Source organism: Lepisosteus oculatus, chromosome 4 (assembly GCF_040954835.1).
Source record: "Lepisosteus oculatus isolate fLepOcu1 chromosome 4, fLepOcu1.hap2, whole genome shotgun sequence".
NCBI classification, from domain to species: Eukaryota; Metazoa; Chordata; class Actinopteri; order Semionotiformes; family Lepisosteidae; genus Lepisosteus; species Lepisosteus oculatus.
This window is the reverse complement of record NC_090699.1, coordinates 10448704-10476599: the sequence shown is the minus strand read 5'-3', so window position 1 is coordinate 10476599 and position 27896 is coordinate 10448704. Positions and strand designations below refer to the sequence as shown.

Genomic DNA, 27896 nt, shown 5'->3' with positions numbered 1-27896 from the left:
AAGAGGTGTGTCAGTTTACATTCCTGCAACAAAGTTTATTTTCCTAAAAAAAAGCATCCCTCCATGATAATTTACATACACAGGAACATAATTAAATCTTCCTATCAGTCGATTGTACTGGAACCAGATCCCCATTTCCTCTAAGCTTTTAACGTGTATGAAATAAGGAAACGGCTGTGTCCCCTCTCCTCTACAGTGCCTTGCAAACCTATTCACCCCTTTCCACTGACCACTATTGTTGACTTTTTTCTTTCACCCATGAAAATGTTCAGTTTGAGCATTCAAGATTTGATTAAACATATGGATTTATATCAATATTAACCCTTTACAATTTCTTGCATTAGGAATTATCTTTTTGCATACCCCAGCTTGCTCTCCACGAGACACACAGATAGGGAGAGAGCCTGGGCTCAGAGCACAGGGTCTGCCATAGTACAGCACCCCTGGAGCAGTTGGGGTTAAGGGCCTTGCTCAGGGGCCCAACAGGGTAGGATTCCTCTGCCAGCTGTAGGATTTGAACCAGCAACCTTCCAGCCACAGGTGCAGATCCTTAGCCACAGTGCCACCGCTGCGCCCCTATATATATATACAGTATATATTGTAGTGCTCTCAGGTTCACGTGGGTATGCGCCCTCGCCGGTGCCACCTCAGGTCGGCCCCCCCATTGGGGACTTAAACCCAGGCCTCCAGTGTCACTCAACAGGGAACCAGCTCCTTGAGCTAAAGGGAAATCTCCCGTCCGCCTGGCGGCTGCAGTCCCTGCTATTCACAGGGAAGGGCAGTGACGTCACCGTGCTGGTAAGCCGGCTCGCACAACCTGCAATGTCAGCCGTATGCGTTACAATATATATATATTGTTATATATATATAAAAAGTTTAACAGTGGTGCGAGGAGCTGTATAAATTGCTCACAGCTGCAAAATGGGTGTTCAGTTCTTTATTTACAGGGTTCTGATTCAGTTTACAGGACCTCGCCACTTGCAAGGAATCAAACATCTTTAGTGTAACGTTTCATTGCCAATGGCTATTGTCACGTAATAAATAATAATAATAATAATTGCTTACACTTATATAGCGCTTTTCTGGACACTCCCCTCAAAGCGCTATAAATACAGCAGTGCAAGCCTTTTGGATGGATAAAAACATTCAGATACAAAAAACATCAGCATTTTTATCAACATTGACATCTGTCATCAAGAAACACTATCAATGTGCTGGCAAGATCAACTGGTGCCCCAGAACTCTCCAAGTGTGGTTGTGTGTTCGGAAATGGTCTGCTGTCTGCAACCCGCTGAATAACACTCAAACAGGAGGAATCTTCTGATGATGGACTGATGGATTGATGGAATTCAGTTGGTCAGATGGATGAAAGAATGGACAGCAGGCCGGATAGATGGATTGATGGTCAGATGGGTGGAAGTTTGGATGGACTGATGGGGGGATGACCTGGTGAACAGATAAAGGAATAGACAGGTGGATGGATTGATGGATGGGCCCGGATGGATTGATGGACAGGTGCATGGATGGACTGACTGATGGATTGATGGCAGAATGAATGGACTGATGGATGGATGAACAGATGGAAAAATAGACAGGTGGACGGATTGATGGGTTTGCTGATGGTTGGATGGACAGATTAACAGGTGGATAGATGGACTGACTGATGGGATGATGGTAGGATGAATAGACAGACTTATCAATGGCTGGACAGGTGAACGGATGGATTGATGGACAGGTGGATGGAGAGGTGGAGGAATGGATTTTTAGATGGATGGATTGATGGACAGGTGGATAGATGGAGAGGTGGACGGATGGATTTATAGACAGATGGATTGATGGACAGGTGGATGGATGGATTGATGGAGAGGTGGATGGATGGATATATAGACGGATAGCTGGATGGATTGACTGATGGATTGATAGTAGGATGAATGTAGGAACAGAAGGCTGGATTGATGGTAGAATGAAGGGAAGAATTGATGAATGGATGAAGGAATGGACAGAAGGCTGGATTGATGGATTAACGGACTGGTGGATGCATGGATTGATGGACAGATGGACGGATGGATTGATGGACAGGTGGACGGATGAACAGATGGAAAAATAGACAAGTGGATAGACTGATAGGATGATGGTAGGATGAATAGACAGACTTATCAATGGCTGGACAGGTGGACGGATGGACTGATGGACAGGTGGATGGGTGGAGAGGTGGACTTATGGATTTATAGATGGATGGATTGATGGACAGGAGGATGGATGGATTGACTGATGGAATGATAGTAGGATTAATGTAGGAATGGAAGGCTGGATTGATGGTAGAATGAAGGGAAGGATTGATGAATGGATTAAAAAATGGACTGAAGGATGGACTGATAGATGACAGACTAGTGGATGGATGAACAGATGGACGAAGGGGCAGGCGGGGAGAATGACAGATGAATGGTGAGGTGGGTGAAGTGTGTAGACTTTATTCTATTCTGCACATACTAAAAAGGGTTTCTAGAGAATCCTTAAAGTCCCTGAACAGGTTTAGAGAATCATGAAAACTCTCTGTGTTCCTTCTCAAAACCAGCACCAGGAAAAAAACCAACTGCAATTCATACTGCAAAATCCTCTAAAGTACGAAATAATCATGTATACTGTATATCATATGTACAGTATATTTCAGTAAACAAAACAACATACAAACACATATTTACATCCTGGAAGATTAGCATAACTTGTGGTTTGTTCCATCAAACCATCATTCTGAAATATTATATGATTCTTCTCGACTATTAGGGAAAATTTTTGCAATTAGGTAAAATGTTTTGCACATAAATGTTTTATTGATCTTTACATAAATACAAGCATTAATGATATCATACTGAGAGGCAACCAATACATATTGGGACCAGTAGCTTATGTTGATAATAACATTGATAATAAAAACCACTTGCTAAGACACAGGAAGATTGAACTATACTAGACAGCACAGCTATTAGGTCAGATAACAGGGCATTTTTAGGCTGAATTTATTATAGTCTAAAGATGCTTTGAAATCTCTGCCTGATTTATGGTTGTTCTCTATAATCTATAATACTCCCAGATAAATCAGGCATCCCCACATCTGCTGTTGTAGCATTAGCCCAATTGGGCAATATGGATAATGTTCTTTGGGCTTCTAAGATTTTAAGGAGCTGTTCAAGGAAAACTTGGATATTTGACTCAGACAGGACAAGTTTAGCCCTTCCAGTTCAGATCGCATTGCCTTTATCAGACTGTGGCATTGCTCGCAGGCCCGTGAGATCAAAAGAACTGGTAAGAACGGGATCTCTTTGTGACTCAGCTGCTTGGCACGCAGTTGCCCAGTCCGAGTTCCGATGGCCCACACTCCATCGCCATCTCTCCTCTCACTGGCAGTAGAAGGTGAGCACATTCTGCTGGTTTCCACGAATCAGCAAGGCTGGGCATCGCAGGTCATAGGTCAGAGTGTCCAACCAGGCCATGTAGAGGGCACTGGGACAGGTGGCGATCTTGGGCACAGGCATGCTCCTGCAACCAACAAAAGAGAAGCAGATCAGTGGGTGCTAAGAATGGCAGGTTTCAACTTCAGACCTCTCTTCACCCCCTCTCTCGACTTCACACCACCTGAGTGCCCATTCTGCCCTCCTGCTCCCGCCTCCTCTCCACTCCCGGCTCTTGTCCTCCCCTGCCTTATCAGCTGCTGACTTTCCTCTCTTTCTCACACCCAAAGAAGGCTCCACAGCCGAAACGTTGTGTTTCTTTCCTTCTCTTTTCAGCAAGGAATAGACCTTTACTTGTTCCTTTGCAGCCTATGCATGCTGACACATCTCCCTACCTGAACTAATTCAGAATAGATGTCACTCTGCTTTCAGCTGGTAATAATGAGCATTATAGCATTGTGCATTGTGATTTTTAACTGTAATGTAGGCATGAAGGGTGGCACAGTGGTGCAGTGATTAGCATTGCTGACTCACTAGAGCCCTGGGTTCAGTGTCCTAGGGTGCTATCTATGCAGAGTTTGCATGCTCTCCCTGTGTTCATGTGGGTCTCCTCCAGGTGCCCGAGTTTCTGCCCACAGTACAAAGACATGCTGGTGGGTTAATTAGCTTCTGGGATATTTGGCCCTGGTAAGATTGTGTTTGTCTGTGTGTCTGCCCTGCAATTGGATGGGATCCCACCCAGTGTGAACCCTGCCTTGCATCTGTTGCTCCCGAGACAGGCTCCAGCTGCCCCTGCAACTCAGTACTCGTTAAAATGGTTTAGAAAATATGGATGGATGCAGACGTACATTCAGATGTGTAAATCTCAAGCCAAGGGATTCGTGCACGAATTAGCAAGCCATGACCAGCCCAGTGGCGTAGTACACATAAAAAGTGGGTTTACACTCTGGCAAAGTGCTCTTTCTCTTTGATGATCAACACAGAGGATCATAGGATGCGATTTACCATCAATCGGTGAGATCCACACCATCTGCTGTCGCAATAAAGCCCTGATCCATCATTCAGGATCCCAACCACCCTGGCCACAGACTGTTCTCCCCCCTGCGCTCTGGCATGCGGTATCGCACCATTAAAGCACAGACTCTTAGACTCAAGAACAGCTTCTATCCCACTGCAGTGCACATCCTCAACAGCTAACTGTGGGGCCTCAGACTCAATACACACCTGGAGTCTGCACTTCTTACACTTGTTTTTTTTTTTCTCTCAGTCTCACAACTACGTATGAATTTATTTTTCCACAATATAATTATTGCTCTTCTTGTCTACCTTGTGTAGTGGTGTCTGTTGTGCTGTGTATGTCCCGAGAGATCAGCGTGATTAAGAAATTCCAATGGACATGTACATATGGCAATAAACTACTCTCCTACTCGACTCACACTAAGATCAGGGCTGCATCTTTGGAGTTGAACCGGATGATCTCATTCAATCGCACCTTTCGCTCCGACTGCGAAGACAAGGCAAGAGAGGAAGTGTCAGGGATCCACGGTGCCCGATCAGAGACTTTCTTACAAAGACACACTGACAGCACACAGCACTGGCGCAGACATGATATAAAAACACCAGCACACACAATACAGAAAAAAATTGTAAAACAGAACATTCAAAAGTGAAGTAATCAGTATGTATCACAAAAAACTACTGGTGACGTACTGCTGATCCACAATAAGGACCATGAAAAACGGGCACTCCTGCTTAACATAAATAGATAAAAACTAACAGTCCCAAAAGCATGGACAGCAACATTAAATCTCTGTTCATTTCTAGAATTTGGTTTAAGGATCCAGTGAGTGCTCTATAGTTCAGGGCCCATTTGTCACTCTTTTCCACACAGTGCTTGGGTGTTACTATCTGTGTGACCGTTGCGGTTCCACACAGGCTCGTGCCCTCTGCCACCCGTTTCATCCCATAACACCCAAGGACACGAACACAGGTCACTGGCGTAATGCAACAGGGAACCAGCCGCATGAGCTAAAGGAGACCTCCCTCAGCCCAGGTCCCTGCTACGCGCAGTGAGGGCGATGACATCACCGTATCCGAACTAGCTCCGCTACATCTGGTCATTCACCTTCTGTCTGAGGATGTCCATCTCCCTGTCTGAGATCTTCCAGGGACACTGCTTCTTCAGCTCCTGCGCCGCCTGCTCCTGCTGCAGGCCATCGTGCAGCCTGAAGGGGGCGACAGCCCCTTCGAACCGCTGCATGCTGTTCGGAAAGAAAGAGGACTTACACACTGGCAGCCCTTTACTCGTTGACTCGTTTGTAGGACACAGGAGGCTGTCTGACTGCACACAGACTGAAGCCTATGTCCTTATAAAAATTACTCAGCTGAAACTGAACTGAAATCGGTCATGTGTTTCAAGTGTGCAGTCATACTATTAATACTTGTTCTAATACTAATGCCCAGGAGAGTTTGAAACGTCAAAACAGAAAAAAAAGGTAAAATGATGCCTTTTTAACTGAAACAAGATATTTTAAAAAGGGCACTGTCACTGTCATGATCATAATCCCTCCACTTAAGGGCGCTCCGGCTCTTTCGTATTTTACCTGATTACTTTCACCTGTCCCCTAACCTGTCCCTCCTTATCTAAGCCGGGCGCTCTTGTTTCTCTGGGCTCTGCACTGGAAGACGGACGCCCAGAGGCCCTGCCTACCATCAAGTCCCCCTACATCCGCGGCTTGAGGGCATAGGCGTCCTGACCCTGCTGAGTCCGGGGCTCAGGGCGTCTGGCCTCGTCATCCCGTTTTTTATTCCCTGTCCCTGCACCAGATCCTGTTCCGGCTTTTAACTGTCTTGTTTTGTCTCGATTGGATCACCCGGATTTGGACTTTTGGACTTTGTCCTGGAATTTCCCCCTGGACTCCTTGGACTTGTTCGCCCTGGCCACGCCTCCCGAGCACCTGATCACCATCGTCACCCCAGTGTCAACCACTCCTGCTCCTCGTCGTCTCCTCCCCATCGTCCTTTCCACTTACTTCCGGATTATACCATCTGCATAGGGTCCAGAACTACGCTTCACGGGAGCCTAGAATGGTTCCTGTTACAGTCGCAGAATTGAGAGTGGGCTAGCCTAACTCTAATCCTTACCTTTCTGATGCTAACCCTAACCCTAACTCACACCTGAAGAAGGCTCCACGGCCGAAACGTTGTGTTCTCTTTCTTCTTTTTTTCAGCATGGAATAAACCTATTACTTGTTCCTTTGCAGCCTACGCATGCTGACGCAGCTACCCACCTGAACTACTAACCCTAACTCACCTACATGCCTGGAGCCTCACCCCAAGCCTTGACCCCTGGACAGCTGCACAGATCCACAGAGGTTCAGGCAGAGAAGAGAGAAATGACTTGTAACTAACTTGTACAATTTCAAATTGGCATGTAACCATGACCCTGGGGTAGACTACTTTTCATTCAAGAAAAACACATCTTGGGATATTTCATGACCAAATGTCAGGATCTTCATAATGTCTCATTTGAAGAATGGCAGCTCCTATGGTATAGTGTATACCAGGGCATCAGGTTGCAAATTTCAGTCCAGAGGAATGAGTGCCACCTCCTGGCCAGCTGCTTGCCATCATAGTATGACCCAGACCTGCCCTTGCTAAGCTTCTGAGATCAGACCAGATCAGGCCACAAGGTCACCCACCGGCTGTGTACTGATCATTCTTGCGTAGCCTTCTGGCGGATGGAGACCTCTTCCGGAGGAGAACGGGACACCGCCCATACGCCAAGCTTACCTTTTGGGTTTGGGGGCCTGCTCGCTGTCTGTCATCACGATGACATCGTGGAAGTCCAGGCGGAACTTGCTGAGCAGGGACAGCATCCTGTAACAAAGGCCAGACAAACAGAGAGCGCTGTAACAGCAAGCAGCAGTGACTGCAGTCACCTGGGCCATCATTGCTCTGGAATGTACAAACTGACACAGTGCAATCTGTGGGACACTGCAAAGAGCGGATTATAGTGTGTCTGGCAATAGCATCTAGAGGAGAAGATGACGAGATGACGAGGGGACCTTATCCTGGTATTCAAATATTTGAGGAAGTGCATTATAAATTCAAAGCAGGGAGCACCTCTTTACCATCTCTCCTGCCATGTTGTTGAAGCCAATACCCGTCTTTTCTTTTTTAAAACAACAACTGGATGAGATCCTTGGATTGATTTAGTAGCTACTCAATACTAAATGGACTACATGGGCTGAGTGGCCTCCTCTGATTTATAACTGTTCATGTGTTCTTACGCATAATTTGAAAGAAGACATTAGAGACAGTGTAATGCAGCGTAAGGCAGGAATAAGTAAATGCATTCCATTACAGAATTGTGACACAACCGGCTCTGTACACATTTGATTAGAGTTCAATTCTGCTCAATTGCATTATGTAGGAACAAGCTGTACTAATGCCCAGCCAGAAGATGTGTATCCAAATGATGACTAATGTACTCCACATTCCGAATCCTGGAGGCTTTGCAGACCACTATATACACTCAAACAGATGGAAAACAAGTAATATACAACTCATTTAAGGTGTGCTGAAACAATCCATCTGTGAATCCAGTCCAAGAACATGCAAGTCAATGAGGGGATTGCAACACTGTAATGATGATGATGTTCAACCCACTGAAGCTCAGCAGGTGTGAGTCTGGTCAGTCCCTGGATGGGTGGCTCCTGGGAAAGCTAAGGCTACTGCTGGAAGAGGTGTTAGTGGGGCCAGCAGGGGGCGCTCACACTGCGGTCTGTGTGGGTCCTAATGCCCCAGTATAGTGATGGGGACACTATACTATAAACAGGCGCCGTCCTTCGGATGAGACGTAAAACCGAGGTCCTGACTCTCTGTGGTCATTAAAAATCCCAAGGAGTTTCTTAGAAAGAGCAGGGGTGTGACGCCAGTGTCCTGGACAGACGTCATGTGGTCTTTACCAGTCATGGCCTCCTAATAATCCCCCTCTCTGAACTGGCTTCATCACTCTGCTCTCCTCCCCACTGAGAGCTGATGTGTGGTGAGCGTTCTGGCACGCTATGGCTGCCATTGCATCATCCAGCTGGATGCTGCACATTGGTGGTGGTGGAGGGGATTCCCCATTACCTGAAAAGCGCTATATAAGTGTAAGCAATTATTATTATTATGTGGCCACTCAGTTTCAACCAGCTCCCCCTGGTGGCAAGACTCACTCTTTGCGGTCCTCCTCCAGGGACTCCTTGTTCCCCACAATGAAAACTCTGACTTTGCTCTGCCGCCAGCGCTTCCTCCGGGTCAGCAGGTAGGGGATCAGGAGGGTCAGTCCTGGGAAAGAGAGAGAGCGTGATAACAGAGCAGCTCTCCTGCACAGAGACAAGGAAGGAGGACAGTATACATCAGTGATCATTCTCTCCAGGTCCAGAGGTGGGGGGGGGGGGGCAGTGTGTCTTCAGGCAGGAGGACAATACAGCCAGCCCTTCATTTACCAGTGTAGTTCTGCAATGAAAGAACTTACATTGCAGAATGAGTCTGACACTGTATATCTGACACAATGTTATTCACCAGCAGAACAAGTTCAGGAAAAACTGTTAAACTGCGATCATTTCTCAGTGATAAAGATTTATGGGATCATTCTATTTCAGACTGTGTTTCTGGACACACTGTGCACTGATATCCACTCCATGTCCTGGAGGGGACCCTGTTCTTTCAATTTTGCATTTCCTCCCCTAGACCCTTAATGTCTCCGTCAGCAGTTTCCAGGTCTTCAATCACTGGTATTTTCTAGTCACCTCTGAAAACCGGTGGACTGCAGCCCTCCAGGATCAAAAGAGAACATCACTGATATATATTGAAATACTGTATGTTGACTACACTCCACAAGCACAGCCTTTGCAGTGCGACAAAATGCAGGATGTGTGATTTCAACTAATTCACTGAACAATTCATCTTGCAGTATCTGCCAGCAGCCATATCACCCTGCAACTCACAACTGGCAAACCACTAAAGCAGGTGTGAGCCTGGTCAGTACCTGGATGGGAGACTCCTGGGAAGCTAAGGTTGCCACTGTAAGAGTTGTTAGTGGGGCCAGCAGGGGGCGCTCACCCTGTGGTCTATGTGGGGGGGGCACTATACTCTAAAAACGCACCGTCCTTCGGATGAGATGTAAAACCAAGGTCCTGACTCTCTGTGGTCATTAAAAATCCCAGGGCATTTCTCGAAAAGAGTAGGGGTGTAACCCCGGTGTCCTTGCCAAATTTCCCATTGGCCCTTTCCAATCATGGCCTCCTAATAATCCCCCTCTCTGAACTGGCTTCATCACTCTGCTCTCCTCCCCACTGAGAGCTGGAGTGTGGCATTCTGGCGCACTATGGCTGCTGTCGCATCATCCAGGTGGGGCTGCACACTGGTGGTGGTGGTGGGATTCCGCATTACCTATAAAGTGTTTTGAGTGGAGTGTCCAGAAAAGCGCTATATAAGTGTAAGCAATTATTATTATTATTAAGATTTGCTAGGGTCTTTTTCAGAACTGTTTACACAGCGTGGTTTGGTAATCAGGCTAGCCCTGAACCAATTGGTTGTCTGCTCAGGAGAGTGACCGAAACAGCTCCTCCTGTTTAAGGACTTACCTCCATCATCAGATATCCAGTAGACATCAATGGTCTGCTTCCCCTGTTTCTTCTGGAACACTGTGGACATCTGCTCGCTCTCGGCTATGTTGGAATTGTTAACATCTGTTGTTCAAAAACAGAAGCATATGTAGAAAGCCACCCAAAATCACAAAGAGAGACAGTGTGAACAAGCAGTGGAATCCTAGCCTCTCGAAGATCAGTCGATTTTGGCCTGCAGGGTGTATGAATGTGAGTTCCTAAAGAGTTAGAAGCAATTGTTCTATACATAATACTTATCTACCCAATCATTTAAAGGTGCTTGTTCCCCCATGACCACGAATTAGAAGGAGTGGTTAGAAAATGGATGTAAGGAATATAAAGGAAATTAATGGGATCACTTGACCCCCTCTCTTACTAAACCAGCATTCCGTCTCTTCACAGCGATCTGTTCCAAGACCAGGCTTTCTAACCACCTCCTGTTCGTTTACAGATGTCGTCGACATAATATCATCCCTAAAGGATTTCGCCTGAAATTGAACACTTTTTCTTTTGACTCTGATACCAACCAGAGTAACACTCAGTGACTATTTTATAGGAAACTAATGCTTTCTACCATTTTTTCCCTCAAAAAACAGACTATCCTTTCCGACAAAAGAATTCAGCATGCAATAAACCTATTTCTTGTTCCTTTGCAGCCTACGCATGCTGACGCAGCTCCCCACCTGAACTACTTAAGGAAATTAAGTTTGGTCCCTATATTTTAAAATTAAGTCTGTTCTAATTTAGAAACTCCAGTAAACAGAGGGATGGAGAGTTGCCTCCCAGCTTTGGATGACTTCGATTTCTTCCTAACTTGATGAAATATATAAACTGATGGTGAAATGGTCCTGGAAATGCAGAAAAAGAAGGAATGCCTTCTAGTCTGGAGAACAGAAGATCCCAATCCAAGCTGTGACATGGCTTTGGGAGACAAAATACACACATGCACACCCCTAAAAGATTCAGTTGAGTTTTCAGCATAACTGCAGCCCCACCTGAATCCTGATCTTTCTCATTCCGTCGAGACTCCCTGTTATCCTCTGGTTCAAAAGCGGGGTTCACTGTTTAAAACAAAGACAAAAAAAGGAGGGAGAAAGTAGCATCAAAATCCTTAAATAGCCCAGTAACATATATCTCCTTCAGTCCCTAAACGTCAAAATTAAAAATATAATTTTCATTTTACTTAATGTACAATTAAAACGTCACAATTTACTTCAAAAATATGTAAACGTAAGAAAAAACCACATCTTCTACAACCTTCTCCCAAAACTTTATCACATTATTTCCTGCTCCAGTTTTAATTTCCCACTGAAGCCGTGAACCCATCAGGGGAGCCTGGGGAACATATGACCAGAGAGGCTCCAGCTCTAAGCTAGGAGTGCCCCTGTCATCACCAGCCACAGTGCTCACCCCCAGAGAGCAGCTCCTCAGACACATCCAGGCCGTCCGTCATTCTGAGCAGGCACACACCGAAGTTGGAGTCAAAGGCATCACTGAGAAAGGATGGGAACAGGACATGGGATTAGTGCGTGCTGGGTTTTGTCTTATAACATGGAATTCTAAGGAAAAATTGCCAGATCTCTCTTCCTGTCACTACGGATTTGTAGACATCCACAGAAAGTATATGTTTCCGCTCGGCCACCTACTGTTATTATTATTATCCAAGAGTATCCATCCAGCCATTATCCTTAGCTACTCCATGTGTTGACTAATCTGGCAGACACAGGACACAAGACGGGATCACATGCTGGACAGGACATTAGACCCTCCCAGGGCACACTCACAAACACACACACAGGGACAAGTTAGAGTCACTCAAGTTCTACACACTATATAGTTGCTATGTAGTCCTCCAGGCTGTAGGGGGAGTCCTCCTTCCAATTGGTCTTGAAGCCCATGAACAGGGTATTGGGTTTGAGCTTGCCCAGGCCAGTTGCCTATAAGAGGGAAGGTGACAGGTACAGAAAATGTCTTTTCACTTGTGTTGTGACGAGGTTGCTTCTATAGGCTGTCCCTTCGGAGTGATCTCCATAAGCTGAAATTAGTGTGACCTGGTCCGGTTCTGTTCAATTCCAAATAATTAAGCGATTCTCAAATTCATGTGAGTAACGTGCTTAATGGATGATGATGACAAAGGAGCTTCTTCACCTAAATGTTATTCCCAGTATTCTGGGATCGGCGTTGCAGCACAGCTCTTGCACCTCATAGAATGGGCAAATTAGCACAGCTGATCTGCCTGTCTGTAGGAGGCAGGAAAGAGCTACACTGCTTGGAGAAAAACTACACAATGACAGTAACAGCCACACCATGCCCTGCTACCCAAGAGACCAGATGGTCAAGGAAATCTGGGCACCGAATCATGTTACCCTTGGCTATGTGTCAACTGATTTGGGTCGACATTGTCTCCTAGAAAGTAACATTTGCTTTTCAGAAATTGGAATCCATTTGTGCTCCCACAGCTTGCGCTCTGCGGTGTGGGTCAATAAATGGTCCCAAGTTAGAAGTGCCAGTAGATTGCAGGCCTACTGCTGGCCAAAGGGACACCGGCTCACCTGCATGAGATTCCTGGCCCCGTCTCGCAGGCTCTTCCCATTGATGGGGGTGTAGAAAGCCCGGATCTTCCTCTTGTTCAGCCACTTCACCAGGGTACTTGCGTTGGACTGCTGTGGGGAGGATTTCTCATCCTGTAGGTAAGAATGAGAGCAGAGGGCCAGTCGATTTCCAAGATCATACATTTGGGAAAGGGAATTTTGTTCCTCAGAATTGCCCTTGGAGAGTTTGGGTTCCAAGATTCCAAGATTCCCGTTGAAGAACAAGTTAATGTCTGTATCGGTAAGACTTACTGTACGTACTGTTCTAATGTGCCATTCAGTTGTTCAGTTAAATATTAATAAATGCAAGAGAGAGACGAGATATACAAAGTATATTTGGTGTAGCTTGCCTGGATGAGGCTGCCCAGATCCCCTCTGTATAGCTAGGATTGAGCCAGGGAGCTGCTGCACGGGTGTGGATGGGGTAAGAAGTAAGGGTACAAGGAAGGATACGCTACAGGAAGTCCTGGGTGCAAGGTTACTGTATACACAGAGGCGAGCAGAATGGTGTGATCCAACCCCCAGCCCACATTTCTGTAGGAACTTTGCTATAATTCCTTGAGTCCAGAGGGATATAGTGTGCTAGTTAAATCAGTAGCTACAGACCTGAAAACATTGGAAGGTTATAACCGCATAAGCATAAGCATAAGCATAAGCAAATAGTCTGTTTTACAAAGTGACTAACCCAGTGTCAAGGACCGGTCCCAGCCATTCATGATTTATTCAACTGTTGTTTAATTTACTCACACTGTTACAAATGGGGATATAATGGGGATATAATGCTCTGTAAATGAATAAGAGTAAATTGTGATTGATCACCCATTTCCCACCCTTCTGTGCATAAAGAATGAGAAGGGGGAGGGAGTGGGAACGTGTAATAAATACTTTTTTTCTTGATCTTCAACCCTAGGATCCATTTTCCCCGATCTGCAGAAGATCACGCAACAGCTGAGCTAGGGGTCTCTGAAGGGCAACCAAACATCCCAGCTCTTCCTCTCAGGCAGGTGTTTCACCAGCCCCCTGGCAAAGAGTCCCTGCTGCTCACCATGATGATGTCTCCACAGATCATCAGACTGATGTTCTTGGTGAAGGAACCCACGAAGTCCACCAGCGCAGGACGGAGGCTGGGAGGACCAGTCAGCACGAGACACTGGGGTCTAGATAGAAAGGAAGAGAGACTGAGAAGCTGGACTAGAAAATGCACAACAGTGGACTGGCCTCTATAGTATCATGACCGTGTCTGTGATCGTTACTGCTGAAATAATGAGGTAGGTTCTCATCAGCTGTCTTCAAGGCACAGTACTTTAACACTGTATCAATCCTTACAGACTGAAGAGGATTAATACAGGCACACTGACTGGACACTGCAGTATACTAACACTGCACTGAGAGCGAGGGGTTAATACAGACACACTGACTGACTGGACACTCCAGTACATTAACACTGCCCTGAGAGAGAGGGGTTCATACAGACACACTGACTGACTGGACACTCCAGTACATTAACACTGCACTGAGAGAGAGGGGTTAACACAGACACACTGACTGACTGGACACTCCAGTACATTAACACTGCACTGAGAGAGAGGGGTTCATACAGACACACTGACTGGACACTCCAGTACATTAACACTGCACTGAGAGAGAGGGGTTCATACAGACACACTGACTGACTGGACACTCCAGTACATTAACACTGCCCTGAGAGAGAGGGTTCATACAGACACACTGACTGACTGGACACTCCAGTACATTAACACTGCACTGAGAGAGAGGGGTTAACACAGACAAACTAACTGGACACTAGAGTATTTTAGCACTGCTCTGAATTTATGACTAAATAGAATGGAAGAAAGAGAGAGAGAGGGAGTGATTCACAGCAATCACCATTCCCTGCATGGCAGAGGTAGATCAAGGGAAACATCTGACAGGATGCTGTTATAATAAACAATAATGAACTAACTGGAAGCTGCTATGATTATCAAGGCCCCGAGACATGAACATGCCGGGCAGGCAGGGAGATCATCACCTGAAGTTCTTCACATGGTCCTCCACAGCTGTCAGGGACACAGAGTAGGACAGGGCCATGTTGTAGGTGCCAGCCTGCAGGGAGGACCCCCAGTTCACCTCTGGAGCAGACAGAGAGAAACAGAATTCAGAGAGTAAGAGGGGAAGTATCAGATAGACACTCACTGGAACGGAGATGACCTGACCTGACCTTCCAAGCTAACAAACAAATTGCTAACAGACCGGCACCCTTGTCTGTGAAGGCTAGTTAACACGGACCATGCAAACCTCCTCATTCTAGGTTGAACTTTAACTTCTTTTGATTGTTCCATCCAAGTATCTAGATCTGGAGAGCAGACTAGAATAGAGCAGACTCAGACAAAAAGCTGACTTCATGGCAGCAGCTGCAGAAGGGGTTGCTAGGATCCAATAGTGCTTTGAAAAAAAAAAAAAAACCTATAAAAAATAAAACATTTCAACAGGTGCCTTTTTAATTAACACTGGGGATAGATGTAGCAGTTTCCCCGTGTGGCACTTTCTTATGTTAATGAGTCAGTGCTTTAACAAAACTTGTTATTCTGGAGCTTGTGTTTCCCAATGCTTCTTCATACTCATACTCCTTAATGCAATATGCTCATGGTTTTCTCCTGGGTAGTTAAGAGACTTGGCTGAGCCATTTGCTCTCCGATTCCCGAGACTGAGAGACCCGCATCTCACCTGGCTTTCGGTACGCCACGTAGCCCAGGAGGAAGATGATGATGCTGAATGTGATGATGGCGGCCCACCAGGTCAGCAGGAACATCAGCACCACAGAGACCACGGCTCCGAACAGGGCTGTCCAGCAGTTGTAGTAGCGGAATGAAGGCCTCCAACCTGTAGGGGGAGCCCCCCAATAATGTGACCTCTAACAATAATGTATTCTGCCCTTACCCAACAACCCAGCTCCTTTCCTTGATCTTTCTATGGCAGAAATCCGCAGTACGGCTGTTGGAGATTCAAAGACACAAGGAAACTAAATAGGGTGGCATGGTGGCGCCGCGGGGTCTCACAGTGCTCGGGCCATGGATTCAAATTCTAAACCTGGGGTGCTGTCTGCGTGGAATTGGTATGTTCATCCAATGTTTGTGTGGGTCCCCTCTGAGAGCTCTGGTTTACTCTCACAGTCCAGGGACAAGCTGGTAAGTTAATTCCTTTCTGGAGAAAATGGCCCTGTTGTGTTAGTCTGTGTGTGTCTTGTAATGGTCTGGCCTGCTGTGCCATCGAGGGCGTGTATCTTGCCTTCCCCCATTGCCTGGTGGAACAGGCTCCAGATCCCTGGAGACCCTGAACTGGAAAACTTAGAAAATGGATGGATGGCAACTAATTACTGAGAGTTTTGCAACTGAGAAACTTCTTAATCAGTGCTGTCAACCTTCATTCTTGGAGAGTCTATGAGATTATCTGACCTTCTGCCAGTGCACACATTAAGCTCTGTGATTGACTCTAATTAGTTGATAACTTGTCAAACTTTACATTTCTCTACAGATCTGATATTGTGCTACAGCCTATTGAACTGCTGAATCCCACGTGCCTACCAAAGGATAACCTGCAAAGAGCCAAAGAGAAATCTGATACGGATCCCAGTGAGCAAGGAAACAGACCAGATGAAGAACATTCAGGCTATCGAACCCTCTTTGGATGTTGGTAGTTAATTGATCCAAAGATCCAGCTGGTCCTTGAAAGATGCCAGGGTATCACTTTCAACAAAATGACTGGCAGCTTGTTCTACACTCCCATCACCTTTTGTGGAAAGACATGCTTCTTTCAGTTTCAAATGTGCACACTACGTGGAAGTACATGTTATCCCTGACTTTGAAATCTAAGAACTGAATATGGAGAGTTGAAGTCAGAAGGGGTACAAGAGGAGCCTGTGTGAATGGTGGCCTGGGGACTTGACAAAGCCTGCTAACCCTCTCTTTTATCCACCCCTCCCTTGACAGGATAACCCTCCCCTGTAACAGGAGAACTCACCGGGGGAGTTGGTGACAGAGGCGTGAAAGCAGCTGAAGTTGATCAGGGCGTAGGAGCACAGGAAGAAGTTGGAGATGATGGGAGCGATGACATTCAATTGGGCTGGGAGAGACAGACAGAGAGACAGTGTGGGTAACTGCCCAGTACAGCTCTCCTGTACCAAGCTGACCAGACACTGCATTAAGACCAGACCAGACCATTCAGCCCAGAAGCACTTCCTGACTCGCTCTGAGGCAGATGCTGAATGATGTCATAATGGAGTGGGATCCGCCCCCCTTTCTGTGAACTCACCAATGAGAATAAAGGCCACCGAGATGAAGAAGGTCAGGATGTAGCCTCTGTAGGGCTCATCATTTTTCCCATAGCCCTTGGCAAAGAAACTGATCAGGGGGTATATGTTGTCCCTGCAGAGACACTGGTGTATACAGACAGAGAAGGAAGGAGAGAGAGAGAAAAACATAAATTAAGCCACACGCAACTGTATCAATTGCTTCTTTAAGGGTCACTTGCCCCCAGCAGAGGCCAGTTCTGTCTCGTGAGTTGTACCTGGAACACCTTGGGTGCAGAAACCAGGAAGGCAAGGGCTGAGGACAGACTGGCAGCAAAGATCCCCGCAGTGATCAGGGGACCAAACCCGGAGACCAAACTGAGAACCTGGAAAAAACAGGTAGGGTTGGGCATTAGGACATCCTCACTTGCTGACGAGACAATACCTAGACAATCCTCTTACACAGAGAAAGAGTGAGGGGGAGTTAAAACAAACACACGACCTCGCAGGCAGATTGAATGGCTTAATCTTGCAATTCATTCGGGCAGAAAGAGGGGGGGAGAGAGAAGTGTGAGAGGGCAGTAGAAGGAGAGGTTAATGCGTGGCCGTTATCTGGTCACAAGAGTGCATTAACGCTTCAGCTCCTGGAAGAGAGAGGCAGACCGTGGGAGGTCCCTGCGCGGGCCTTGTCCACACAGCTCTGGGACTCTGAAGGTATGACTCTACCTGGTAGTTGTTTGCCAGGCCGAACTGGCAGTTCGAGAGCTCGCAGGCTGTGAAGTTCCAGCCGTATTGGCAGGCCAGCCCCACACAGTCCCCAGTGACGTTTCCAGAGATGGTATCATTCAGGTTCCCTGAGGCATCCCGTACCACACACGAGCCTGAAAGAGAGAGAAGGATAGCTACGTGTGCAATGATTGAACGAGCGGACACCGCAATAGTTTTGCGATGTGCTGATCCTGAGAGAGAGGGAGTTATCGAGACTCTTACTGATTGGATTCAGTATTCAATTGTGCTGCACGGAGCCCCATGTGAGAAGTGTGTATTGTGAGTTAGGAATGATCATGGATCATCCGTCTGTTCCTCTCTTTCTGACTCCTGTCATCCTGTTCTGAACATCGGCCAATTTCCCTCTATGCTCTTAACACTGGCGGGACACTTTGGCTTACCGACGGTGGCTGAGATGACCAGGTAGGACAAAGTTGTCCAGAATATAGCCATCAGAGTCCCTTTCGGAATGGCCTCTTCTGGATTCTGGAAGAAAACAGCCAAGACAGAGAGGTCATGTAATGACCTCCATCCAGATATAAGCCATACAACAAGCACATCTGTTTTAGCCACTCTGTCCCTCTCCTCTCACACTCACCCTGAACTCACCAGCACACACACTGTCACACCTGACTGTACTGTAGACACTACTAGTCTCACTGCTGTCCCTCTCCTCTCACACTCACCCTGACCTCACCAGCACACACACACACAATCACACCTGCTGTCCCTCTACTCTCACACTCACCCTGAACTCACCAGCACACACACACACTGTCACACCTGACTGTACTGTAGACACTGCTAGTGTCACTGCTGTCCCTCTCCTTTCACACTCATCCTGAACTCACCAGCACACACACACACTGTCACACCTGACTGTACTGTAGAAACTTCTAGTGTCACTGCTGTCCCTCATACAGTACACACCTTCAGGTCTCCAGAGATGTTGGCTCCTGACAGAATGCCAATAGCCGAAGGGAAAAAGATTGCAAACATTTGGAAGAAGGTCCCTTCCTCCCCTCTCCAGTCTGGTAACAGGTTATCCAAAAAAATGCTAGCTGTAAGAGACAGTTTGTCACAATAGTTTGTCAAGGAATTTGAAATTGTCAGGGTCATGCAAGTTCAGGCACAAGCAGGCTGGCTCACATTTGTAGCTGAAGAATCCCATTGCCTGCTTCTCCTTAGTGGGCGGAATCAGGGTTCCCACCAGGTAGTTGGTGAAAGATACCATCAGCACCAGGAAGAAAATAACTTGAGTCTGCAAAACATGTAAGAGAGCACGGACATATTAAAACTTATTTAGTTGAACAGGCAAGGGTTCAGTACTTTCTACAATCCAATCTGTCCTCTTAGAAATTTAAGATGACAAATGCGCTTGGTAATTTTGCAGTGTGAGATGGAGACACTTGTCTGAACTACATTTCCCAAAAGGCAGTGGGGGAATGACCTGCCATCCTCAGTCATGTGACCAATTGTCTTAAACCAAGTGAGCGAGGAGGGCAAGTGGTGCAAAGAGATGCTCAACTTGCCGAGGAAAGACTGGTCTCACCTTGGCCTCCCATTCCATGCCTGCCAGCGAGATGCACAGGAGCACAGTGATTGTGATGACTCCAATGATGCGCACATCGTTGATGTTGTCCACCATGATGGCGTCATATTCCTGAAGGGGAATCAGAAAGAAACAATGATTTTCTGCCTTCAACTTAGTATTTATTCCCTCATTTGGGCTCAGAAGACACTCTTGGCATCCATGGGTAACAGATTTGGCCAATTGTACCCAAGATCTTGTCTAGGACCTTTACCCTTAGTATTCCCAGATCGTTCTGCTAACAGGCTTTGCTATTCCAAAATATTCAGTTTGGGATTTGGAATGTCCACTGGGTCTAGATAACATCGGCTCTCCCAGCAGTTCCAGAGCAAGGCCTCACACGCATTAATCCTTTAGATGATATACAGTAAGACGTCTTTGACAACTTCACTGACCATTTACAAAAGATCATTTACATGGTGAAGGGTTAAGCAGGGAAGTATTTGGTATAACCCAAAAGCTCCAAGGCCTCCTAAAACTGATTATCCACAATCAATTTTAAAGAAGGAAGGGACAATTTCCACTCTAACAAGATCTCTCAAGTGCCCCTCGAGGTCTCCTCTGACTACCCCTGGGCTCAGGCCCACATGCCCATTTCCTTCCAGCAGCCGGAAGCCCCACTTACAACCAGCAGGTCCCTGACGGTCTCCGCAAAGCCCACAGTGTTCATGGCGCAGGCCAGCGCATTGGCGAAGGCGAACACCAGCCCGATCGGGCCCCCGATTTCTGGGCCCAGAGTCCTGGAGATCATGAAGTAGGTGCCCCCTGAAACACAAACCAGATGGCGGCTCAGGCCTCTGATGAATCCCACCAGAACTGAGGCTAAATGTGTACATGTCACACGCAGGCTGGGAGCGGATCATGTCCCGGTGTTTACCACTGGCAACCTGCACCCTCTGAGTTTTCACAGGGTCTCCATCCCAATCCGAACCTTTGCGAATGCACCCAGGACACGTTTCACAAGAGATGCTTATTGTTCAGTCAGACAGGCAAATAATTCAATTATCTGCTTCTGGAGTGGACTATTTAAGGTGTCTCAGTTGGGGAGCTGTGGCAGCATGTGTAGGCTGCAAAGGAACAAGTAATAGGTTTATTCCCTGCCCGAAGAAGGCTCCACAGCTGAAACATTATGTTTCCTTTCTTCTCTTTTCAGCACGGAATAAACCTATTACTTGTTCCTATTTAAGGTATCTACCTGCTCATCTCATTGCTCCGACAGTTTCAGCTGCACTCCTTTTTCCCCACCTAACCCTTTCTCCCTGAGGCTCTCCTGCTCATGGGAAGTTTTTTCTGGCCCCTTTATGTTTTTCCCCACTCGCAGTCGCTTTATAGGCATCAACGCGCCAAAACGTTTTTTCTGCCATCAAGGTGATAGTCGTTTTTGCCGGCATCCAGTAGCCAGCTTCCATTTCTCCCATCGTTTAAGCACTCTGTCCGGAGATCCCTGAGGTTGTGATGATACCCAGCATTTTGAGCTCGGCCTCACATTCACCCCAGCCCTGAACTTCAGTGACTGCAGCGCAACAGTGCACAGTTGTGTGCCTAATAGGCAAATATAGTGGGAGAGAAAGCAAATGTAATTTCACCTTAGATGCAATGCATAATAACCTGTAGATCATGCCAAACCAGCCTGTCTTTTAGAGATAGTCTGCATATCAATGCTGTAAGATCACCCAGACTGTTTGCACTCCATTACCAGCATTGGAATGGACATATATGCATTGTGTCCATCACTGGGAGGGTTGATCCATACGCTGGGTATTAAATTGACATAAAAATTGAGGTGCGACATGAGCCTCCTGCTTTTTTAAGATTAGTCCAGAATGTTCATCTTTCAGTTTTTGTCTGATGGCTTTACCACCAAAAGAACACGGGGCGCGACCCCCATAGTTGCACTGTTAGTCACGTATGGGGCCTCAAAGGCCTTCCTTCAGCTGTCACCTGACATCACTCACCAGATGATGTCATCGATTTTGTTGCTGACTGTGACATCACTCACCAGATGTAACCTTCCCATTGGTGGAGATGGCCGAGACGGAAAGTGCGGTGATGGACGTCACGACAACAGACATCAGGATGATAACCCAGGTGAGAACTAGATGGGGGAACACAAACAAGTGGCCAGCTCAGCACGGCAAATGGTCATTACGCTACATCTCAGCAGGAGCAGGCAACCCTAGCCCTCGGGAGCAACATCTGTTGCTAGTTATCATTCCAATCTGTTGCTAGTTGTCTTTCCAATCTCCTTAACGACTTAATTGAGGCAGTTAAGTGAGCAAGAAATAGGTCACAGGAGAGCCACAGGCACAAAGCAGGGTATACCCTAGACGGGATGCCAGTCCATTGCAGGGCACATACACAGAAACAAATACACACACACCAGGATCCCCAGGTCTTAACAAGGTAACATTGAAAGGTGCCTCTAAAACTCGCAAGATCTCAGCACTTGATTACTGGGGTTACCGCGAGATCCCGGCATTGCAACATTCAAATCTCCACTTCGATGATACTGCTGCAGCTGGACTGGCGATTGGCAGTGGGATCGTTGCAGAGCTTGAAAACTCAAGCAAACCTGCTGCAGACAAGCAAAATGCATCTGGTGAGGTTTGAGGCCAGATTGAATAGGTCTCTCGCGAATTCTACCGCTAGTTGCTCCTAAAGAACATAAGACAATGGCTTCTGCTGTGACTACTCTAAGAAGAAAGATGGGGAGACAGTTATGTCTCTCATTCTTGCCACAGCCCGGAGTGCATCGCGTGGAGAGAAAAGAGGTGCACACTCCTGCCCTGGATCAAGGCAGTGGGTGGCCGGACGAGTAACTCACGGATTCCAGCTTGCGAGGTGATCCAGGATAGCCGAAGGAACAGGATCACTCCCCAGATGTTAAGCATGCAGCGGATCTGTACACCAGGACACACACAGAAAGAGGGCAAGGTCAGCTCAGGTGGCGACAGAAGTGCAGGTAGCCACCATGCACTTCTCCAGAAAAGAGGCAGGAAATGTTAGGACAGGACGTTACCGATAGGAGATCACTTGACCCATCTACACAGTATAGTAGTCAGCAGCCTATTGATCCGAAGGTGTCACTTCAACAGCATGGTTGGGATGCTTGTTCCACAATTCCACCAGCCCTGGAGTAAAGACGCGCTTCCTGTTCCCAATTTTGAATGCACTTGCATGGTATACTTGCGCAGCCACGTCCACTGTGCAAGAATTTTCCCTGTCCCTATCCCTGTCTCCCTTTGCTGGTCCACCAAGCAGCAATGAATATTAATATTAATTAGCTCCTTGCCTACCCCCCCCCCCCAATGCAGTATTGTGATTGGATGAAAACCTTATTAATATTCAAACCCATAACACCTTGCGATGGCTGTGCCTGGATTCCTTTCTAATATTGTGGGGCGTTCATTCTAAGATATACAAGCAGGTAAGACATCTGCTAACTTTGACTACACGCACAAGTAGAAAACAAAAGTCTGGAAACAGCTGGTTTACTAGTTAGCAGCTTATTGATCTGAGGCTTATCCTGAATGGCTGGATTGGACCCATGACAGTAGGATTATAACCCCAGATATTGCAGAGATTGCACATTATTTCTCTTAATTAAAAATGTACTCCTTGCCTGGGGGTATGGGGAGGGCAACAGCTGAGACCCAGAGGATTCCTTTCACCCACTAAGGGTTTTTGCTTTCCTCTCTTCTGCACCCACACGGTCAACTGTTGCTTTACAGTATTGTTGATGGCTACAATACTGTAAAGCAACAATACTGTAAAGCTACATAGTCCTGTACACTTCCACTCGCCTGCATACAGTAAATAAGTCTCGCACCCAGGACATCCCCTAAAGTGTTTCTCTCGTAAGCTCCACTCCATCTACACCCCTGTAGCAGCTCCCCGGCTCAATCCTAGCTATACAGAAAGGGGATACAGGCTTTACAGCCTTGCCCTCATCTAGGTGAGCTATGCCAAATTCACTCTGCATACCTCTCTCACATTTATTAGGATCAAACTGCTGAAATAATGCCTGAGCAGTCAATGGTATCTTTGCAGATTTCTGAACATCATTGATTAAGCACCTATCTATGCAAGTGTAACCTATATTGCAGGGGGGGGGGGGTGCTGATAGGCTCTCCGGCGCCACCTGCTGGCAGCGCGTGCACCAGCCCTCACCATCACGCCCTTCACCCAGCCGAAGCGGACAGGTTTGGAGGGGGCCTTGGTCCCCCCGCCGGCCTCCACATCCTGGGGCAGCTCGGAGATCGAGGGCAGGGTCCCGTCCGCTGGCTCTTCCGGAGAAATGCTGGCGTCTCCATCCTGTAACGCAAAGGGTGGGGGGATGTGTTACTTTCACTCGTCCGGGGGGAGCCCCGCAGCTGGGCAACGGGTCCGACAGGGGGGCGGGGGGGGGGGTGGGGAGGTGAGGGACGACCGCAAGTTACCGCCGCGGAGGTCTCGACCTCGGCGGCTCTGCTTTGGATGGAAGGGAAAAAGTTGTAGAGGAAGTGAAATCACTCGTGTGGCACAAGCCGGTTATGTCGCTGCGGGCACACCGCACGTGTATTGTGTAGAGTGGGAGGGGGGCAGGGTGCCCAGAGGTTGCCCGGATGATAGATAAGGGCCCAGGCTGCTCAGAGCAGGAGTGAGGTACACAGGACAGGAAGCGAAGCCAAAGATCGGACCGCCATGAATATTTACACCCAGGGCCTTGCGCAGGGCGTCCAGAGTGGGCCTGCTGCGTCTCAGCCGCCCCGGCGCCGCGGTGTTGGCGTAGAACTCGTAGTGCGGCACGGCGTCGATGGTGCTGTAGATGGAGGAGCGTCGCGAGTCCACCCGCGAGTCTCTCCTCTCCCAGGCGCGGTCTGGGGCATCTGGGTCCCTGGAGACGGCCCGCGGAGGCATCGCCGGGCCTTCGCTGCCCGGGCCGGCGGCAGGGCGGGGGACGGGATACGAGGCGTACCTCGGGGAGTCCTCTTCGGCGGGGGAGAACCGGCCCTTCCGGAGAACGTCGGAAACGTCCCGGCCGGATTTCGTGGTGCACTGCCCCATTGTTTCGAAAGACCCCGCTGTCTTTGCTCTGAAGAGGAGGGAGACAACGATGAGCGGTTTGAAGGAGGGCAAACTGGGGTTCACCACGCAGGTTGTACCTGCCGTGCTCTTCCCATCCACCTGAAGCCACAAAACGCAAAGAGTGGGCGGCCCCATTATATTGTAAACAAGCAGGCTCGTGAACCCATGTCTTCTAATCCAACAGAAATACGGCTCTCGACTTCCGAGATGGTTTTGCCGGCACATCAGGCTGGAACATTCCTGCACTGAAATGTCTGCTGCACCGCCTGTGCTTCTCCGCTCGTTCATCGCAGCACATCAGTCATGACACTGACTAGCGAGCGGGAAGGGCCGCACCGCGGCATCACAATTCTCGTGAACTCTCGGTGTCATCAAGCAGCCTGTGGCAACATGGTGACCATTCCAGACTTTCACAAAGCGCCCGATTTTAGGCTACATCCACGATTTGTAAAAAGCGTGCGATCCCGTTCATTTATTTGGCAAACGGAATTTAATAACCTGGTTGAGACGGCCTGAGGTGTCCAGAAAGGCGATCAGTTTCCTGACGTCATTTCCTCAAAATAACTTTAAACACTAGACACCAGCCCCTTCTCTCCCCGGGACGCCTCGCTCTCTGCAGGAGGGGGGGGGGCCGCCTCTTCGACCCACAGAGAGGGGGGCTGGCTCTCACCCCCAGCAGGCTGAGCCAAATTCATTAGGACTCAAGCCACTCGCTGGAGGTTTTGAAACTCACGCCGCTTGTTGGTTGTTGGTTGTTGTTTTTCCCTCGTGGAGTGAGAGAAGACTGAGAAACTTTTCCCAGACGCCGATCTCCACATCCAAAGATTTTGCTCTCGGGATGTTTGGCAGAGAGCTGGGACTCCGGGTTTAATTCCAGGTCCGGGGTGCGCTCTGCGTGGATCTTGTATTCTCTCCCTGTGTTAGTGTGGGTTTCCTCTCTGGGTGCTCAGGTTTCCTCCCACAGATGAAAAACAGGCCGCTGGGTTAACTGGCTTGTGGGGATATTGGCCCTGGTGTGATTGTGTGTGCGTGCGTGTCTGTGATGCCCTGTGATGGACTGGCATCCCGTCCAGGGCTGGTGGGCTCTAATAACGCTCGGCCACGACTGACCTGCCTTTGGGTGCCTCCTGTGGGTGCTATCTGAGCACGATCTGACAACACATCTGTGACAACTCAGAAAAGCACAACCCCCCCACCCCCCCCAACACACACATTCTAGCAGTGAAATTCAATAGGAAATAAGTTGTCCAGCGAGCTGGTGTTTTCAGTCATCTCTTTCAGCGTTTCAATTCTTATTTCGTTGAGAAGCACAGACACTTCCAGTGAAATGCGTTCTGATCAAATCGTTGTCTGGAGGAAAACAAAAAACGACGGTGTCGCCAAAGATACGCGAGCAACACCGCAAACACATCATCAACGCATAACGATTCCAAACGGCAATTAAAACGTTTTTTTTTCTTTATCTTTTAGATTGGGAGCAGTGTTTGGGAGGTCTCCCGTGGCGCACCGCCCGATCCAAAGTTCTTGCGCGCTGAGTGGGGAGAATCTGTCTTGCAGCCTCGCTCACTAAAAGACAATGCGCGTTGCTTAGCGCCCCACGGCGATAACGTCGGCAGTGCGCCTCCCGTGCGACAGATACCGGCCTGGAAGCGAACGATCGCTGATAGCGGTGTGTGCGGAGTTCGGGAATTTGGAATTCGATCGAGCGATGGGTTCGCCCTGCCTCGAGCAGAGCCGGTGACACATCCATTGTCTAAAACGAGACGGGGGGGTGAGGTGAGGAGAGGGCATTAAAAAAGCACCTTGAGAAACATTTAAGGGTTTTTTTTTCAGACTAGTTGAACCTTTTTGTGCGCCGCGTCATGTGGAGAAAACGGTACCAACGACTAATTATTGTGGTTGTTATCCACAATAAAACGATTGTGTAGAAATGATATAAATAAAATATTATATATAATATAAATACGTATCATGATAATATTATTGTTATGCTGTGATGCAGCCGGTTCGTTCAGCTCAGGGAACGCCGCAGAGCCGGAGCTAGTCCCGGCAGGCAACGGGCGCAAGGCAGTGTACCCACTGGACGGGACGGGACGGGGCGAGACATCAACACAGACACGCACGTACAGTACTCACATCAGGGACGATTTTGTCCCTCCGGGTTTAATTCCAGGTCCGGGGGTGCTCTCTGCGTGGATCTTGTATTCTCTCCCTGTGTTAGTGTGGGTTTCCTCTCGGGGTGCTCAGGTTTCCTCCCACAGATGAAAAAACAGGCCGCTGGGTTAACTGGCTTGTGGGGATATTGGCCCTGGTGTGATTGTGTGTGTCCCCAGAAGTCCCAGAACCCAGTTAACCTGCCAGCACGTCATACCTTGTGAGGAAACCTGAGCACCGCGAGAACACAGGGAGAACATGCAAACTCCGCACAGATAGTTCACCGGGAATCGAACAAAGCGCTGCGACACTAACTGGGTGTCCAATGTGCATATTGCATATAATAATAACCGTGCATATAATAATAAAAATAACAGTTGAAAAGCACCACCGAAGTAAAGATCTGTCTTGATACGAATTTACTAAGGAACAAGTGTAGGTATATTTCACGCTGAAAAGTAGTAGTACCTCCCCAGGTGTGTGAATTCATCTGCCCCGGCTCCGGGTGCAGCCAGCGCGAACTCATGCAGCTCCGTGCTCGAACCGCTGACTCACACACTCATTACTCACCGCCGCCGATGGACTCCGGCCGGGTGTCGACAAGGACGAATAGAGGCTCTATCCGCTATCGATTGGTTACACAGAACACACATTCCAGACAAACCCCTGTCACCCAAAACACCAAGGGGTGTAACAGTGAGGTGGGGGGGGCAACCGACTGTCTTATTATAATCGATAAGGTCTTGGAATAATTAAGGACAGGGACAAAAATTCTTCTGGTCAAACCATTCACTTCAAAAATGTCGTGTCAGGTAGGAGTCCGATCTAGTCACCTGTAAAATCACAGCATTACCCCTGAAACTCGCAGGCGGGCAACAACCAAAGCGATCAAAAGAAGTTCACATCTGCATTTTTTTCCCCCCCAACACAAATGCAACTTTTTCGAACTCGCTTATATATTTATTTCGTTCCCGGAGCCCCAGAGCGTTTGAGCTCCGCGAATCCCCCTGCGGGTTGTAAAGTCGGCACACGCAGAAACGGCTTGAAGGTAAAATCTGCGAAGGAGAAGTCGCAAACGGCTCTTTCCTCGCGTACCGTACTGTACTGTACTTACCACGGGAGGTGTTTTCCAACAGCGCCGTATTCCGGAGCGGAAGAACCTGTTGCGCTTCCCGGGACTAAAGTTAAACTGCGCGTTACCGGCTGAGCGCCCTGAATATATAGGCGACCTCCAGCCGAGGCGCAGAGACCGGCGGCCAGCGCCGGACACGCGCACACGCGCCGGTTTGTGTGGACAGCGCACCTCCACTTCCGGCTATTGTGAACGCGAAGTCG

The 27896-nt window shown here is 48.0% G+C and overlaps 1 protein-coding gene and 1 long non-coding RNA gene across 3 annotated transcripts; one reads left to right on the top strand and one right to left on the bottom strand.

Moving 5' to 3' along the window:
* Positions 1-972: 972 nt before the first annotated feature.
* Positions 973-27820, bottom strand: LOC102692728 (solute carrier family 12 member 3-like). 2 transcript variants are annotated; one of them, XM_015339504.2, is made up of 27 exons: positions 27676-27820; positions 24036-24414; positions 23511-23654; positions 22165-22240; positions 21340-21435; positions 19966-20105; positions 19302-19412; positions 18899-19010; positions 18680-18810; positions 18151-18235; positions 17708-17862; positions 17260-17367; positions 17005-17128; positions 16714-16815; positions 15421-15576; positions 14726-14825; positions 13742-13853; positions 12658-12789; positions 11936-12042; positions 11516-11598; positions 11101-11166; positions 10085-10189; positions 8672-8783; positions 7242-7328; positions 5575-5710; positions 4886-4953; positions 973-3537 (listed from the first exon to the last, which is right to left on the bottom strand). In XM_015339504.2, exons 2-27 carry the CDS (start codon positions 24384-24386, stop codon positions 3396-3398), a joined length of 3141 nt encoding a protein of 1046 aa, XP_015194990.2. In that variant the 5' UTR covers positions 24387-24414; positions 27676-27820; the 3' UTR covers positions 973-3395. The 2 variants fall into 2 exon arrangements, with proteins under 2 accessions (XP_015194990.2, XP_069044727.1); XM_069188626.1 differs by lacking the exon at positions 27676-27820 and adding an exon at positions 27030-27108.
* LOC107076089 (uncharacterized) lies at positions 17290-22593 on the top strand. Its single transcript, XR_001477494.2, has 3 exons — positions 17290-17380; positions 21343-21428; positions 22082-22593. It is a non-coding gene; the product is annotated as an uncharacterized lncRNA (long non-coding RNA).
* Positions 27821-27896: the final 76 nt, after the last annotated feature.

Excerpts from the sequence above, each read along its gene's own strand:
- LOC102692728 (XM_015339504.2), bottom strand. The coding sequence starts at position 24,386 with ATGGGGCAGTGCACCACGAAATCCGGCCGGGACGTTTCCGACGTTCTC. Across the intron at positions 19,011-19,301 it reads GCATGGAATGGGAGGCCAAG|ACTCAAGTTATTTTCTTCCT; the intron begins GTGAGACCAGTC and ends CATGTTTTGCAG. Across the intron at positions 7,329-8,671 it reads CTGGAGGAGGACCGCAAAGA|GATGCTGTCCCTGCTCAGCA; the intron begins GTGAGTCTTGCC and ends CCTTTGTTACAG.